General features: G+C 43.9%; 1 protein-coding gene across 3 annotated transcripts in view; it reads left to right on the top strand.

Moving 5' to 3' along the window:
- ncor2 (nuclear receptor corepressor 2) overlaps positions 1–16,327 on the top strand; it is an 87,445-nt gene that overhangs the window by 59,840 nt on the left and 11,278 nt on the right. For 2 of the 3 annotated variants that reach the window (XM_061671343.1, XM_061671342.1), the window contains 18 exons: positions 1,098–1,240; positions 1,346–1,484; positions 2,029–2,458; positions 3,114–3,234; positions 3,704–3,971; positions 4,571–4,735; positions 4,851–4,987; positions 5,053–5,152; positions 5,372–5,476; positions 6,581–6,672; positions 9,782–9,932; positions 11,707–11,856; positions 11,955–12,047; positions 12,225–12,442; positions 12,540–12,885; positions 14,249–14,449; positions 14,712–14,960; positions 16,167–16,319. In XM_061671343.1, coding sequence (XP_061527327.1) covers positions 1,098–1,240; positions 1,346–1,484; positions 2,029–2,458; positions 3,114–3,234; positions 3,704–3,971; positions 4,571–4,735; positions 4,851–4,987; positions 5,053–5,152; positions 5,372–5,476; positions 6,581–6,672; positions 9,782–9,932; positions 11,707–11,856; positions 11,955–12,047; positions 12,225–12,442; positions 12,540–12,885; positions 14,249–14,449; positions 14,712–14,960; positions 16,167–16,319 — 3,261 coding nt within the window. The remainder of the gene's footprint in view (positions 1–1,097; positions 1,241–1,345; positions 1,485–2,028; positions 2,459–3,113; positions 3,235–3,703; positions 3,972–4,570; positions 4,736–4,850; positions 4,988–5,052; positions 5,153–5,371; positions 5,477–6,580; positions 6,673–9,781; positions 9,933–11,706; positions 11,857–11,954; positions 12,048–12,224; positions 12,443–12,539; positions 12,886–14,248; positions 14,450–14,711; positions 14,961–16,166; positions 16,320–16,327) is intronic. The other variant, XM_061671344.1, reaches the window with a different exon arrangement.

The raw sequence follows: 16,327 nt of genomic DNA, 5'->3' as shown, positions 1-16,327 counted from the left end.
TCCACGAGCTTCTCACAATAGTTGCCAGGAATTTAGGCCCAGTCCTCCTGACAGAACTGGTGTGACTGAGTCAAGTTTGTAGGCCGCCTTGCTCGCACATGCCTTTTCAGGTCTGACCATACATTTTCAGGCTTGCAAGCATCCCTCTTTTTCCTCCAAACAGAACGATGCTCATTGTTGCCAAACAGTTAAAGTTTAGTTCTGTCAGACCACAGGACATGTCTCCAAAAATGAAGGTCTTTGTTCCTGTGTGCATTTGCAATCTGTAATCTGTCTTTTTAAAGTTTCTTTTGGAGTAATGGCTTCTACCTGGCGGCTTGGCCTTTCAGCCCCTGTTGATACAGTACTTTTTTATGCTGCGAATAATGACACGCACTTGCCGGTTTCAGCCAGCATCTTCACAAGGTCTTTTGCTTTAGTTCTGGCATGGATATGCACATTTCGGAACAAAGCATGCTCATCTCTGGGACGCGGAACCTGTCTCCTTCCTTGACGATATGATGACTGGACATTCCCACAGTGTTTATACTTCCGTATAATTGTTTGAACAGATGAACGTGACACCTTCAGGCATCTGGAAATTGCACCCAAGGATGAACCAGACTTGTGCTAGTCCACAATTCTCTTCCTATCTTGGCTGACGTCTTTTGACTTGCCCCTGACATTACACAAATAAGCGGTGGGTTTCAGGTGTGCGTAGTTCAAATAAATCCACAGGTGTGTCTCTAATTAACTTAAATAATGTCATATTACTCCATGTAAACTTCTGACTTTGAAGAAAGTAACGGGGGAAAAAATTCCTCTCGTTATTCTGGTATTTAGCAAATACAAATAATTTTGTAATCCCATTTGACCTAAAACAGGGAAAATAATAGTCTGATTTCATGGCAGACAGTGAGGGAAAATGTCTTTTTATATAGCGTATATAAACATCTGGTTTCAACTGTATCTGAAAGTCTGTTCTCTTTCAAAGTATTAATCATACAGTACATACATTAAAATATGTACAAGGCTACTGTAACATTTTTATTAACTGCATTTCGGGTGGTGAAAAAAACATTGCCTTTAATTCAAATCCCACTACATCATTGTTGCAGGTCTTCTTCAGTATGGTAGGAACTGGTCTGCAATTGCCAAGATGGTGGGATCAAAAACTGTGTCGCAGTGTAAGAACTTCTATTTCAACTACAAGAAGAGGCAAAAACTGGATGAGATTTTGCAGCAACATAAAATGAAATCGGTAAGTTAAAAAAAAGAAAACCCGTTAGCAGATGTTTTTTCACAGAGATAAGAAAGTTGTGACCTGTTTGGTATTATATTTTTTGTGTGGTGGATCTTAACCTAGGAGAAGGAACGAAAGGCTCGCCGCAGGGGCAAAAGCCTTCCAAATGAAGAGGCCACTGCCCCGTTCACAGCAGAAGAAGAAGAGCTGGAAGGCTCAGGGGCGAGTGGCAATGAAGAGGAGGCACCCGAAGATGGAGAAGGTACATTGAATTGAGAGAACGAAGAAAGATAATAGTATGTATACTGTACATTAGGGATGGGCAGTCAAATACATTTCCCTGGTTTGGCCAATTGGTAACAGTAACTATTGATTATTTTTACGTTTTTTTCTTTCTGGCAATTGATGTATTTTTAATCGTGTTTATCAAAGGTGTACAGCAAACAAAACAATCGACACAAATTTGTGAAAAATGGAAAAACAAAAAAAAATGGAAAAAATAAAGGAATGTACAATGTATATATATATGTTCAAAAGGAGTAGGAAGAAGTGTCCTACTCCTAATTCTACGAACATACCCGACTAGTATAATAGGAAGCTGATTGTATATATTATATTCTAGAAATCCTAAGATAGCGTGCCCATGTAAAAGATATAATATAAATAACTAAATATGCAAGTGTAATTGAAATTGTAACAATTGAAATACACACATATATATGTTGAATATTGTGCCCTGCTTTTGGCTGGCGACCAGTCTGAAAAGGGAATATTCATACCAACGCTCTTGCTTTGCCTTCTGATAGTTGGCGCCAACAACAGCTCGGACACGGAGAGTTTGCCATCACCACATTCCGCTGATGATACCAAGGCCAAGGAAGAGGGTTCGAATAAGTGCAAGGCTGGCTCTGATAGTGGGGATAAAGAGGTAGCTGGAACAGACACAGAGCAGGATGGAGATGTGAAACCTCCAGTAAAAGAAGATCCAGAGGTCTCCATCAAGCAGGAGATCAAGACTGAAACAGCGTCGCCAAACAAGGAGCTGAACCAACCGTCGCCGAGCAGCGATGTCACGGACAAGAAACCTTCGACGGCAGAGGCTGACGATGTCAAGAACTGTCCCAAGAGCTCAAAGAAGGACCATGGGGCCAAAGCAGGCTCGCATGGGGACAGCGACTCCAGTGCCACTTGCAGTGCTGATGAAGTGGAAGAAACGGACAACACAGAAAAGAACAGGTGAAAAACACACCATACATTCAGTATGTATGCATTTATTCAGATTCTAATTTTCCAATATAATGGACAGTGATCGTTTTTCATTTTCTCGTCTCCTGTGGGGGAAAAAAATGAATTGTAACTTTCAATCAAACAATTTGATCAGTCATTAGTTTTCAGCAAAAACAGTAGTTGTGTGTACTCGCATGCTTTCCTCTTTCTGTCAGCGAAAGACTTTTGAGTGGCACTTCTGGCTTCTAAGTTGCATGTTTAAGCGTATCCTGTATTTGTGCGTGCCCGTAAACGAGGCCGCAAGAAATGGGTGTCAAAGTGCGTGGGAGGAATGATTAGTTTTGTTTGTGCTGTATTTGTTTTTTTTGTTTTTTCCATGAGAGCTGATTGAATACACTGGCAGAGCTGAGAAAAATGCTGCCCTCTGCCAAAGCAAACAAAGAGACGTGCGTGCGTGCGTGTGTGTGTGTGCACACGTTTTCACTCGGCATGTTCTATTGTCTTTCTGCCACTAAATAGATGCATTGTGCAGTTCTAATACATATAGTACCTTTACATCTTTGCCATCACGTTTTTTTTATGAATATGCATCAGTCACTTGTTCCCGTGTTTTAATGTATGAAAAACATATCAGAGTTTTTTGTTCTTTTAAATATCTCCGTAGAATGATGTCTCCGCGTCCAAGCCTACTGAACTACACTCATGATGGGGTCATCTCATCCCCGCTGCAGAAGCCCATGGACCTTAAACAGCTCAAGCAGCGGGCGGCTGCCATCCCACCAATTGTGAGTTACTCGTTCCCCAACATTTGTACTTGCGGTCTTCCACCATTGAAGGGTTTTTAATATGAAACATCTTTAAAGTACTTATCGGACTAAATCATTGGCTTTTTTAATAATGCACAAATAAAATGTTTATATAAACATGTGCATAAAGCCTTCCGCAATCAAATATTTTTATAGTATAATGACAGACAAACAAAACCGATTTGTAAAAGCTTGATAATGTATCTTTAAAAGACGTGAATTTGTATTTTGATTTTTGTAAAGTTGCATCAACCTTGAGCGGGTGCAACTTTATGCATTGTTTGTACAGATTAAAGGGAACTGTAACGTTTCAGTAGAACAATCATCGTTATCAGGAACTACATAGAGCTGCTGGTCATATGTTGAATACATGGAGGATTTAAATATTGGGTGCAAGACGGTTCAAACATTATAAAACCCATTTAATTGCCTCTCATCGTGTGAGTAGATACCAGAAGCGTCAGTCCAAGGCAATCAGCGGAGTGGGGGTGCCAAGGCTGTGTTGCCACCCCACGCTTTGGCACTGTACCAGCAGCAGATCACCATGGCTCATGGGGAGTCGTCTCAGGAGGTCAAACAACAACAGCAGCCGCAGCTTTCGGGCCAGCCAGGCAAACAGCAGCCTTATTCTCAACAAACAGAAAGAGACAGGGAGGCTCCGCATAGCAGCAGCCCTCGCATCCGCCCACGCAGCCCTTCCACTGGTGACAAGGATGGTACGCCTCTTTTACTGCCTACTGGATAATTCATGTGTGCTCTCTTATAGTGCTAAGCAGCATAGGATTTTTTGGTGAGCAGGCCTTTGGGGGGGGGGGGGGGGGGGGGGGTAATTTATTGGACAGTATGGTTATACTGTATTTATTTACATGGTACATGCAGATGTTGTCACATTTTAAATGTGTCAGATCTTAAATGTCAGAATAGAAAAAAACGGAGGTGTGCCAAGAATCAGGCATGATGTTTGGCAGTTTATAATGCACATTTAATAATGATTGAACTAGTTTTTCTTAGTTGGCTGCTGACCTTGAGTCCGTGTTTTTTAGTTTGTTCTCTAGTGTACTCGAGTGTTTCTGGGACACAGGCAGAAAGGGAAAAGATAAATGATGTTGTAGCTTTATTGACCCACAAGGGACTAGAGGCTTATTTTGTGCACTTGATCTCTGTGACCGTGTTGGATGTGAATATCAGAGCAGTCGTGTCAATGAACACTGACTGTGAACAGCTGTCATACTTGTATAATTCCTGGATTTGAAAAATTGCATTTCAAAAAGCACAACTGCGTGACGACGTATGAGTATGTGTGTTGCTTTTCCAGAAAAGTCTCAGGCTTTCTCTTCACACGGTGACGTCAAGAGGCCCGCGCTGGGCCCCGATGACCTAAGGTCCGCTAACTTGGGTCGAGCGGTTTTGTCACCGTTCCCCGTGTCCCCACGAGACATGGCCAAGATCAGCCACGACCAGCACCTGCTCCAATTCAACTGTAAAGACTTTGCTTTCTGCCTGATTTCTGTTGGGGGAATTTTCTCTATCCAGTATGTCATATTGCACTGCACTAGTTCTCTGCTCAATATTTCATCATTTCTTCTGCCTGTCAGCATTCCAGCAAGTGGGCCACCCAGTACTTCCTGGTTTGCAACAGGATAGTGCCAGACAAGCTGCAGTGAGACCCCTCATCATGCCAGAGCCCCCACCTCTCATTTCCTCAACCAAGCCAGGGGGCTCCATCACACAGGCAAGAAAGATTCAAATTAGCACATGGCAAAGTTTTGCAGATTCATCAAATGAATGCTTTTCCAGGGGACTCCTGTACAGTTGCACAGCCCAGCTCATGGGTTCGAACATGGGAAAATGCTTTCTACTCAGATGAGCTTGTCTTGGATTGATCAAAGGAAAGGTGGTGAGTGGATTTATCTGGATAATCAAATTCATTTCTGGTTTCCCCCCCGACTAAATAGATGGCAAAGACCATCTGTCGGGTCACAATCAATTGATTTATATAGCTTATTTCATACACAAGGTAACGCAATGTGCTTTACATGATTAAAAGCATTTAAAAATAGAGAGGCGCCCGTTTTTTCCTCTTTGTGCTTTTACAAAATTGCTGTGCATTTTACAGGTGGTCCATTCCCTGTGGTCAAGCAGGAGCAGTTATCCCCCCGCAGCTCGTCCTTGCAAGCTGACAACCCATCTACCCAAGGTGCACCTCATGATGGTGGAAGAGGTATGTTGTGGACTTGATTGCTTTTGGGTTAACCCTAATGATAATACAGCCTGTCTGAACAAGCCCGACCCCACTACTTCAAAACCCAAAAAAATAAGGATTCTGCCCCATAGACCAATCTGGGAGGATAAAGTGGCAGGCAGCTCCACGATCTTCCTGCTAAATTTGGCAACTGCCAGCCAATCATTTAAAACAGTTTACTGCTATCGTTCTGTTCATGTACAGTGGAACCTCGATTTAACAGAGTAATGGGGTGGAGGGGGGGCCTAAAACACCCAGTACAATACAAAGTGTATTGTCAATAAATATATTTTAAAAGAGCTTAAAAATGTTTGGAAAGTTTAAGTTCCTAAAACACCCAGTACAATACAAAGTTTATTGTCAATAAATATATTTTAAAAGAGCTTAAAAATGTTTGGAAAGTTTAAGTTTGATCTAAAATGACCACACCGGTGTGCTTGATGGTGACCTTTTTGAACTAGTCATAGGCGAGGCGAGCGGGCGCTTTCATGAGCTGCGAGGAATTGGTGTGCTTCATAGTTCCCAATCCCTTGCCATAGACAAACGGCTTGACGAAAAAACTGTTACTGTACCAAAAATAGCATGTTCCAGACTCCAGAGACTTGTGTGTCATGGATGGAATGCTGGCACATTCAACATGGCCGTCACGTAGGCACAGGCTACTCTATTGGCTGGATCTTGTCATATTCTATATCTGTGACCCCGAAATGCAGTATGTGTGTTGTAGCCTCTGCCTACATTATTAAATATTCAATTATTAAATCGGGGTCCAGTAAGTTAAGGTTCCACTGTAAGAAATAAGAACTGCTGCATAAGCCAGTATTTGTTGTTGAAACCCGCCATACAGCGGGGAAATAACCACTTGGCAGCAGAGTCAGCAGATCATGGAGCACAAAGCCTTTTTACTCTTTGAAATGAAACACTCATAACTACAGCTACCTTTCACCAATATGTAAAAGAAGCCTCAACGTGTAACAAGTACTTACTAACAAAATTAATTGTATCATTGAGAGTATTACACCACTTTGGTTGCTTCTTGTGTCTGGAAGCTCTGTCTTAGCTTCTTTTTTAATTCAATTCCAGCTGTTCAGGGAGGTAGCATCACGAAGGGTATCCCAGGGACCAGAATGCATCCAGATTCCGCAATCTCCTACAGAGGCGGCTCCATCACTCAGGTCAGCTTACCTTGTTGTCTTGTCTAATAACACTCCACAAATAGTGCTACATAAAAATTAAACCCACATCTTTTTTAAAATGTGTGTATATTAATTTCTATACTTGTTTTATCTGAGAAAGGACCTTTCTTTCTGCCTTGTGGTCGTTTGTTGTGGCTAAGTTGAGAGCGAATGTTGTGTAACACTCAGCTGAGAACAATTAACTCTAAAGTGACGTTCACACTCAAGTTCCCGGCAGCCAAAGCCGCCACGTTTCAGGATGGTTGTGGAACAACGCGGGCGGACGGGATGGGCAAACGTGACAAGCCGTGATTGCCTGCCGGCACTTTTAACGCAAAATCTCGCAGGGCATCTGTGGCAATTTCGGCCTGTCACTGTTGCCCATCTCGTCCACACGCGTTGTAACAGGACTGCTGTGGCCGACGGGAACATAGTATAAACACTAGGCTTTACACCGATCTGATCGGTATCGGCCGATAATTAGCATTTTATGCTGATCGGCTTTAATGTAATTCGCCGCAAAAGACATTTACTCCACGTCGCCGTCGTGTACCGTATATTCGAATCCAAAAGCTAGTTTATTTTTAGCCTTGTCGCGTCTTTTTACGTTGTACTATAAATATCTGACCACCAATAAATAATTTTTGTGGGAGACGTAATGCGTCGATCAGACTACAAGACAAATTTGGTCTTTCACGATGGCACCATGTCAGATACTGCAATCAAATCTTGTATACCACCGCATCCCGTTTTTTACGATCACTGGGCTTCATCTTGTCAACTCAAAAGTGACCGGGTACACTCGTTACCATGGCGACGACAACAATAATGGGTCGCGCCGTGTTTGTGGTCACCGGTGCTCGGGTGAGGACTTTCATTCAAGGCTTGCTTGAGGTATGTTCATGTACTTATAATACGATACGACTTGCACGCAGGCAACAAAACGTTATGTAGCCTAGCAAGCTAGTGCTAGCACTAACGGTTGAAAGCGAACACGCAGGCGTTCTGTCGAATCATGCTCTAAAGTTTTGGTGTGTGTGAAGTAATTGAATTACAATAAAGTAATTTAATTACAGTAAGATAGCACCCATTATTTCTGTCATGTTGGTTTGACCTGACTGATTAGAATACACGATCTGACGAGAGCAGTGATTTCCAACCTTTATGGAGCCAAGGAAGATATTTTACAGTTGAAAAATCTCACGGCACACCAACAAACAAAAATGTCACAAAAGTGGATACATGAATTACTGTATTTACTTCCTGCCATGTAATAGAAGACCATTCATTTGTTCTGTCTGTCATTATGCCTCACTGGCATAAAAAGATGAACAAAGATACATTATTTATTGTAAACATATATTTTGTATATACAGTAAATGAGTAAAAGTAAATGGAAAAAGTCATTTAAATCGAAACATTTGCTCCATCTTGTGATCGGTTATCGTTTTTTTTTTTTGTTTTTGTTTTTTTTGTTTTTTTTTATAAACTCGCTGATCGGCCCCAAGAATCCTGACCGTGTAAAGCCTAGTAAAGGCAGCTTGAAAATGTGATTGCTTTTGCTATCATGCCTTCTTTTAATACCGTGGACGCAAATGTGTTCCGAAGCTGCCCCGCGCCCACGTTTTATGAGTAGAAAGCCGTGACAGAATGTGAAAAGGCATCAGCCCTCGATCAGAACGGGAGAAACGAGGGATGCCATCAGAGCGTGCCGGGTCGGACTCGGGAGGGAACGCACTGGTATCCGTGATAGAGCACGGGACGAACTGTAGTTCGCCATTCAGCATCTGGGACTGAGCAGCCGCCCGCGGTCCGTCACGGTATTGTGAGAAAACTTCACTAGACCTAATAAACTTGAGTTTGGTGTCAGAAAATTGCCAACATTCCACAGTGGGCAATGTTTCAGGCAAACGGGGATGTTGTGGCCGCAAGTAACAGAGTGTAAACATAGCTTAAGCCATAAGTAATTGAATCCATATAAACCATTCCAAACTACCATATTTGTATGTAGAATGTAGTATCTATTCTGTGCAAGATACTGCCACAGTTTCCTCCCAAGGCTTCGTGTATGAATATTGAGAAATGTTTGATGTTATCCATGATGAGCTTCAGTTGGATCGTTGATCGCTCCAAACTCTGGTGGGTGTTACGTCCCAGCTTGTAGGGAGCAACAAAGCAAGCAAAAGACCCAAGGAGTCAAAATGAGGCGCTGTGCTGCCACGCTGTTCCTGCCAGTTCAGAGAGAGAGAGAGAGAGAGAGAGAGAGAGAGAGAGAGAGAGTGGGAGGAGCCTGTAAGGGCTTTTATCAGTGTTGGGAGGCCATGGCGTACAACAGCTAGGTCACCTGGGAATCTCCATAGGAAGAAAAGATAACGTGTAACATTCACTTCTTATCCCCATATTAAAGTTATTTGGGCTTTCCAAGACATCAAATTTGCAGCCACATGTTAGTTGGCCGTGATTTATGGACACAGGATGGAGGACCGTCACAGGACAGAGCAGTGGAGAGGTCACGAGGCAGACCAAGTGCAGCGGCGACTGGATTTCCCAGCAGCTGTGACATAACCATAGCTCCGACGGGTCCAAGTCACCCTAGCAACAAGTACATGGCGTGCTGTGTCTCTACTTATTCATTCGAACCCAGCTCCTGTAATGTAGTACCTAACTGGCTCATTTGAGTCTGTGAAGACAGATTAGTAAAGAAAAGGTAAGCGGTGCACAAGGTGTTGTCTTGTGGCAGATCATTTATGTTATCATTCATGGACTGAATTTCGTGTGTGAAAAAGCGGATACAGAATGGAACACCACCTTTTGCCCACTAACTAAAATCCACAACAATTTTACAATTTTGTTTACCCATCCCGATAGTGGGCCTGTCTACTAAGCTCTGTAAAAATATTAACTTTACTCCGGGTATAAGCGCATGGTTTGAAAAAAACTTGATGTTGCCAAGTTAGTCATCGTTGAATAGTTGTCATTGTGAAGGCTGCTTAGCCTTTGCCATATTAACCAAATTATTATGCTACATTTGAGTTTTACTTCATCGGTTCAACCAACTGCTTGATAGTGACATGACAAGTGTGGGTCTCACGTCTGACTGCGGCCACAGGGGACACCGGCCGATGTGCTGTATAAGGGAACCATAACCCGTCTGATCACAGAGGACAGCGCCAGCCGTGCTGACCGGGAGCGGGACGACGCCTTGTCCAAAGGTCATGTGGTCTACGAGGGAATAAGTGGCCACATCCTCACATACGACCGTGAGTCTTAGATATGAACACACCCAACGTCTGTGCAAACGATACCATAAATAATTGTATCCAGTATGTACACCGAACAAAAATCGAAACGGGAGAGGGAGAGAGCGAGAGAGTGGAATTAGTTACATTAGTTTTTCACACATGGATTTGGGGATCCTCTCCCATTCCTCCTTGCAGATCCTCTCCAGTTCTGTCAGGTTGGAAGGTGAATATTGGTGGGCAGCCATTTTCAGGTCTTTCCAGAGATGCTCAATTGGGTTTAAGTCAGGGCTCTGGCTGGGCCATTCAAAAACAGTCACGGAGTTGTTCTGAAGCCACTCCTTTGTTTTTTTTTAGCTGTGTGCTTAGGGTCATTGTCTTGTTGGAAGGTGAACCTTCGTCCCAGTCTGAGCTTCTGGGCAGGTTCTGAGAAGGCTTTCGTCCAGGATATCCCTGTACTTGGCCGGATTCATCTTTTCACTCGATTGCAACCAGTCTCCCTGTCCCTGCAGCTGAAAAACACCCCCACAGCATGATGCTGTCACCACCATGCTTCACTGTTGGGACTGTATTGGACAGGTGATGAGCAGTGCCTGGTTTTCTCCACACATGCCACTTAGAATTAAGGCCAACCATTTCTATCCTGGTCTCATCAGAGCAGAGAATCTTATTTCTCACCATCTTGGAGTCCTCCAGGTGTTTTATTTATTTATTTTTTTTGCAAACTCCATGCGGGCTTTCATATCTTACACTGAGGAGAGGCTTTCGTCGGGCCACTCTGCCATAAAGCCCCGACTGGTGGAGGGCTGCAGTGATGGTTGACTTTCTTTTGTAACCTTGGCCAGATCTGTGCCTTGCCACAATTCTGTGATATTTCAGTTTTTCTTTTTTAATAAATCCGCAAAGATTTCAACAATTAGGTTTTTTTTCTGTCAATATGGGGTGCTGTGTGTACATTAATGGGGGACAAAATGAACTTAAATGATTTTAACAAATGGCTTCAATATAACAAAGAGTGAAAATTTAAGGGGGTCTGAAAACTTTCCGTACCCACTGTACATACACTTGTTTTTGGTCCCATATTTCATATGCTGAACTCAAACATCGAAGACTTTTTTTCTATGTGGATAAAAAGCCCATTTCTCTCTGGTGTTCATAAAGCTGTCTAAATTGGTGTTGAGCACCTCTCCTTTGCCGAGATAATCCACCCACCTCACAGGTAAGACATATCAGGATGCTGATCAGACAGCATGATTATTGTACAGGTGTGTTTTTGGCTGCCCACAATAAAAGGCCACTCTGAAACATGCAGTTTTACTTTATTTGAGGGTTTCAGAAAACCACTTGGTATCTGCTATGACCACCTTTTACCCTTATGCAGTGCTTCACAGCAATTTCACTTCAGTTGAACGAGTTGTTGCTTTTGGCCTCTGAAATGTTGGACTATTTTTCAACAACTGTGCGAAGATTCTGGATATTGGCCCGAACTGGAACACGCTGTCGTACACGCCCATCCAGAGCAATAGCTGTGGTACATTCCAGCAGTCAGTATGCCAACTGCACGCTCCCTCAAAACTTGCGACATCGGTAGTGGCATTGTACTGCACATTTTGGAGTGGCCTTTTACTGTGGGCAGCCTAAGCCACACCGGTGCAATAATTATGCTAACTAGCATCTTTACGCCTCCCCTGCGAGGTGAGAAAAATACCTTTTGTCTGCGTAGAAAAGGTCTTTGACTGAGCAAAAATGTATGTAAATGGTGACTAATTCCATCTCATCTCTTTCAAATGTGCAGGTCCAGTTTCTCAAACCTCTAAAGATGACTGTAGAGGGCCAGGACAAGCTGGTGAAATTCTTGGCCTAAAGCGTCCTTATGACGTGATGGAGGGAGGCATCTCCCGTGGTCTGCCGATGAGGGATTCCCTGTCTGCTTCCAACTGTGAAGGTAGGAGCGGCTAGATCTGATCTTGTTTGACGTCGGGTTTTTCTGATTCCACCTTCAGTATTACAGTGAAATCATTTTGCCGCCCTTTCCAACCTCAGGTCTAATTGGCCGAGCCATGCCTCATGACAGGGACAGCCCGCACCACACACCTTATAAAGATGCGCATCACATACGGGGTTCCATCTCACAAGGTAAAATAACTATCATGCACCAATCGTTCGTAACACGGGGTCTCGTTCATCTGTATTTGCCCTGTGTTCTCAAGAAGAGAAATATAGAAAGGTTGTGTCAAGGCTGAAAATGAACAATAAAATGATTGTTTGCGCAATCTACATATTTTAAATCAGGTCATATTTTCATGGTGTCAGGTATACCACGTCATCTGGACCCTCAGGATAGCTACCTGAGAAGGGAGGCCAAGCAAATGAAACGAGAGAACTCTCCGCCACATGGGGCCAGTTCACTGTCAGACCCGATAAAGGGCAGGGAGGCCATGGTGCCCACAGTGAAGGAGGGTGGGCGCTCCATCCACCTCATTCCCAGGGAGGAGCTCAGACAGACAGCCAAGGAGGGCATTATAACGCCGGTACACGTATCAGCCAAATGCTTCCAAGTGCCGTGTCAACATTATTACGCTTCCCTCAAATGCCTGATCGAATGTTCATGTTAATACTCTCCTTCAGGGAACTCCCATGAAGCAGGAAGCTGGCGGCTCAGGTAAACGACACGACGTCCGCTCCATCATAGCCAGCTCGCCACGTTCCTACCATAACGCACCGCCTCACCTGGAGATGCGGGCAGACAGGGCACGCTATGACGAGGCACCCAAAGGACGCCTGAGTGCGGTGGTCAGCACCGCCAGCCCGATAGCTCGCTCTTCTCCCCTGACGCTGGCTTCAGAGCAGGGAAGCAAATCGCATCACAGCCCCGTCAGCTACGAGGACAAAGGAACCTTGAGAAACGCTTACCCCGGGCCGTCACACCGCGGCTCGCCGCTTTCCAGGGAGGCAAGTCAGCGGCAACATGATGGTGAGGACATTCATGCTTTTACCACCCCTTCGGCAGGAGTATTTTAAGGCTTCATACCGATTTCCCAAAAGTTGTGGGTTCATTTTGTCCCTGAATCCAAAATGTTGACTTCATCTTCAATATTTTAGATAGATGGATGGCTGTATAAATAGCAACCAACAAGTAAAAAGAGGAAAAATATAGAAACACAGCATTTGAGGGGAACCCTCAAATAGTAGCAGCCATTCAATGACTGCAAACGGAAAAATATTATCCTGCCAGTGAATAAATAATGAATGTTGAATTCAATACAGCTGGTCTGCATTTAGCGTGCGAAGAAATTGTTAATATGCATTTTATGTATGCACAATATTGCATGTTGAATGATATTGGTTCTACGGTGGAACCACGATTTAACGGCTAATAGGGGCAGGAGGGTCGTCCGCGATAGCCGAATTGTCCATTATATTGAAGCACTTTTTTTCTATATTAGTGTACAGTACAAAATTAGTTTTGTACTTTATTGTGGCCTAAAACGCCCAGTGCAGTACAAAGTCATTTGAAATAAATATAAAAAAAATAAGCTTGAAAATGTTTGAAAAGTGTCAAATTTCTCCAAAATCACCACGCCGCTGTGCTTGATGGTGACATTTTTGACGTAGTCACAGGCGAGTCAAGGCGGGTCGCTTTCATGAGGAATTAGTGTGCTTCCTAGTTCCAAATCTGTTGCCATTGATGAACGGCTTGACTTAAAAAAAAATGTAAATAAAAAAACTTACTGTACTAAAAATAGCATGTTCCAGACTCCAGAGACTTGTGTGTCGTATTCCTCTTATAGTTAACACTGCCACCATGCTGCTCTCTCGCCATGCAAAGCTCTATGCGACAATAGATAGAACAACTGCCATCATAGGCAGCCACGTCAATGCAATGCTTGGAAATGTTGCCACATTCAACATGGTCACCACATAGGCACCGGAAGCACGTCTGTTGATTGGATCTAGTCTAGTATATTGCATGTCTATGACCCGGAAATACGTGTGTCCCAGTCTCTGCTCATATTGTGCCACAGCGCCAGTAAACAACAGTGGCCAATTGTAGAACTAACAGGCTTTGTCAGTGCCAGTTTAAGTGACAGCTGGAAACAATTTTTGGACACACACTGTCCAGACGGTCCGTTACTTCCGATATCCCTTGACCTGGCGTCCGGTAAATCGAGGTTCCACTGTAAATGTGAAAAAGAGAGACGTTATTGCACAGTGTCCAGGAGTATTTTCCTTACAACCAGTGGGGAATTGCGATACAATTATTGTGTCCCAGTTTCAGGTGTGTTAGCATATCACAACCATTTGTAAATGTTGTTTCTCTGTTTTGCTCTCTCCAGGCTCCAGTAAGAAAGAACCTCAGGAGCGAAAAGCCACACCGACCCCGAGGGAGATGAGTGCTACCAAATCGCCTCTCCCGGGGGTTCCTGACCAGCAGACCTACGAGCGTCTGTTGCAGGGCCTCGGAGCCGACGTTTACAGACAAATTCCTTTGGCCTTCGATCCTGCGGCTCTGCCTCGTGGCATCCCCATTGACCCAGGTACAGTGGCGCCAGCCGCACTGCACACCACACCTATCAAGATTCAATCGGTTCAGGAGGTTTGGAGGCATATGGGACGTCACCAGATCTTCTCGTTGTAAAGCTTCAATGGCCTTATTGTGTGTATGCCAAATACAGGCCTGCGGCAGACTAAATGGACCATGTAACTTCTGTTTCTCCAGAATTTGTGACAAAATGCGAAATGTTCCATTTGATGATTCTTAGTCCGTGATGAAGAGCTATTTCTTTCTGCTCAATCCAGCCTACTACTTGCCTCGCCATCTGGCCCCCAACCCGGCGTACCCTCATCCCTATCCCTACCTCATCCGGGGCTTTCCAGACACGGCGGCCCTGGAGAACCGGCAGACGCTGCTCAACGACTACATAACTTCCCAGCAAATGCACCAGTGGCCTGCAGCGGCTGCCATGGCTGCTCAGCGCTCAGACATGCTAAGGGGCCTTACTCCACGAGATCAGCCCCTTCCTCTGCCTTACTCTGCAGCCCCTCGTGGTGAGACCACTTTGTTTTTTGTGTTCCTTCGCTAAAGGATTCAGGGCACGCCAGCAATTTGTACACCAGTGAGTCTTAACGGAAGCGTGTTACGTTTGACATAATGACATAGAACTCTTATCATCAAAACCTGACCATGAAAAATGTTGTTCCATAGTATAGTTTTGTAGAGTAACAGTATTTCTGGTTTAATCCTTAGAGATTGACTTAATTTTCAATTTGTTCAAATTTCTGCCTCTATTACTGTACCTTCCACAAATTTTGGAGAAATGTCAAACCTTGTAATACCTTTTGCTCTTTTGCCTGTTGACAATTCACAAATAATTCATGAGAGTGTATTATGTCAGTTATATCACACGCAAACTAGAACTAGTAGACATTCCAACAGCTTCTTCCCTCTTGCGATCAACTTCTTAAACACCTAACCTATAATTCCATTACAACAAGCTGGAAAGTTTTTGACTTGAGTTCGTTGTCACATTTGTGTGGGGCCAATTATGTATGACTCGTGCACTCACTGTAGTTGTCTCGCCACGCTGCACTATTTGCATATACTGGCCACTCATGCCAGAGTAGCTTCTGCTCCATTTGCACACTGATTGAGGAGTATCTGTAACATTTGCACAACCATCATTGTCCCAGATGATCGCACTACTCGTCACTTTAAACCGCATACGCTCCTTGAAGTCTCGGCGCCCTTTGCACAATGCTCATTGCACCAACCGGACTATTGCAATATTAGTCATTCGAACTGCTCTAAGTGCTAGAGGACTCTGCATCTTTTTGCACAATTGTTTTTTGTCAATGTCTTTATGTCCCCAAAGTGTTTTGTAAATTGTCTGTCTGTTGTACTAGAGCGGCTCCAACGACCGGAGACAAATTCCTTGTGTGTTTTGGACATACTTGGCAAATAAAGATGATTCTGATTCGGCTCACTGCAGTTCTGACCCTCTTTACTATGGAAGAACTTGTGCTTGACATGAATGTAAAATTGCATTCATGAAAAGTAGATCTGTGAAGTTTTTCTTGATTTGAAAATGACATTTCTATTCTGATACATGACCACGCATTGATGATATCGTCTATCTGTAACTTAGTTGCCTCCTGAGGGCAATCATAGATGAAAATGAGTTTGAACGTCCTTCTTCAAACCAGTCACGTGGTTATTTACCATCGCTTTTCTCCTCTTTTCCCCCTCTATTATAGGAATCATTGATCTATCTCAGGTGCCGCACTTACCTGTCCTGGTCCCTCCCTCTGCAGGGACAGCCAGCTCCCCAATGGACCGTATCACCTACATCCCAGGGGGGAGTGCCACCTTCCCTGGCAGGCCTTACACCACTCCCCCAATCTCACCCGGTATGATG

The sequence above is a fragment of the Phycodurus eques genome, chromosome 3 (assembly GCF_024500275.1).
Source record: "Phycodurus eques isolate BA_2022a chromosome 3, UOR_Pequ_1.1, whole genome shotgun sequence".
Lineage (NCBI taxonomy): Eukaryota > Metazoa > Chordata > Actinopteri > Syngnathiformes > Syngnathidae > Phycodurus > Phycodurus eques.
Note: the sequence above shows the minus strand (reverse complement) of the source record. Positions and strands in the feature narration are given on the sequence as shown.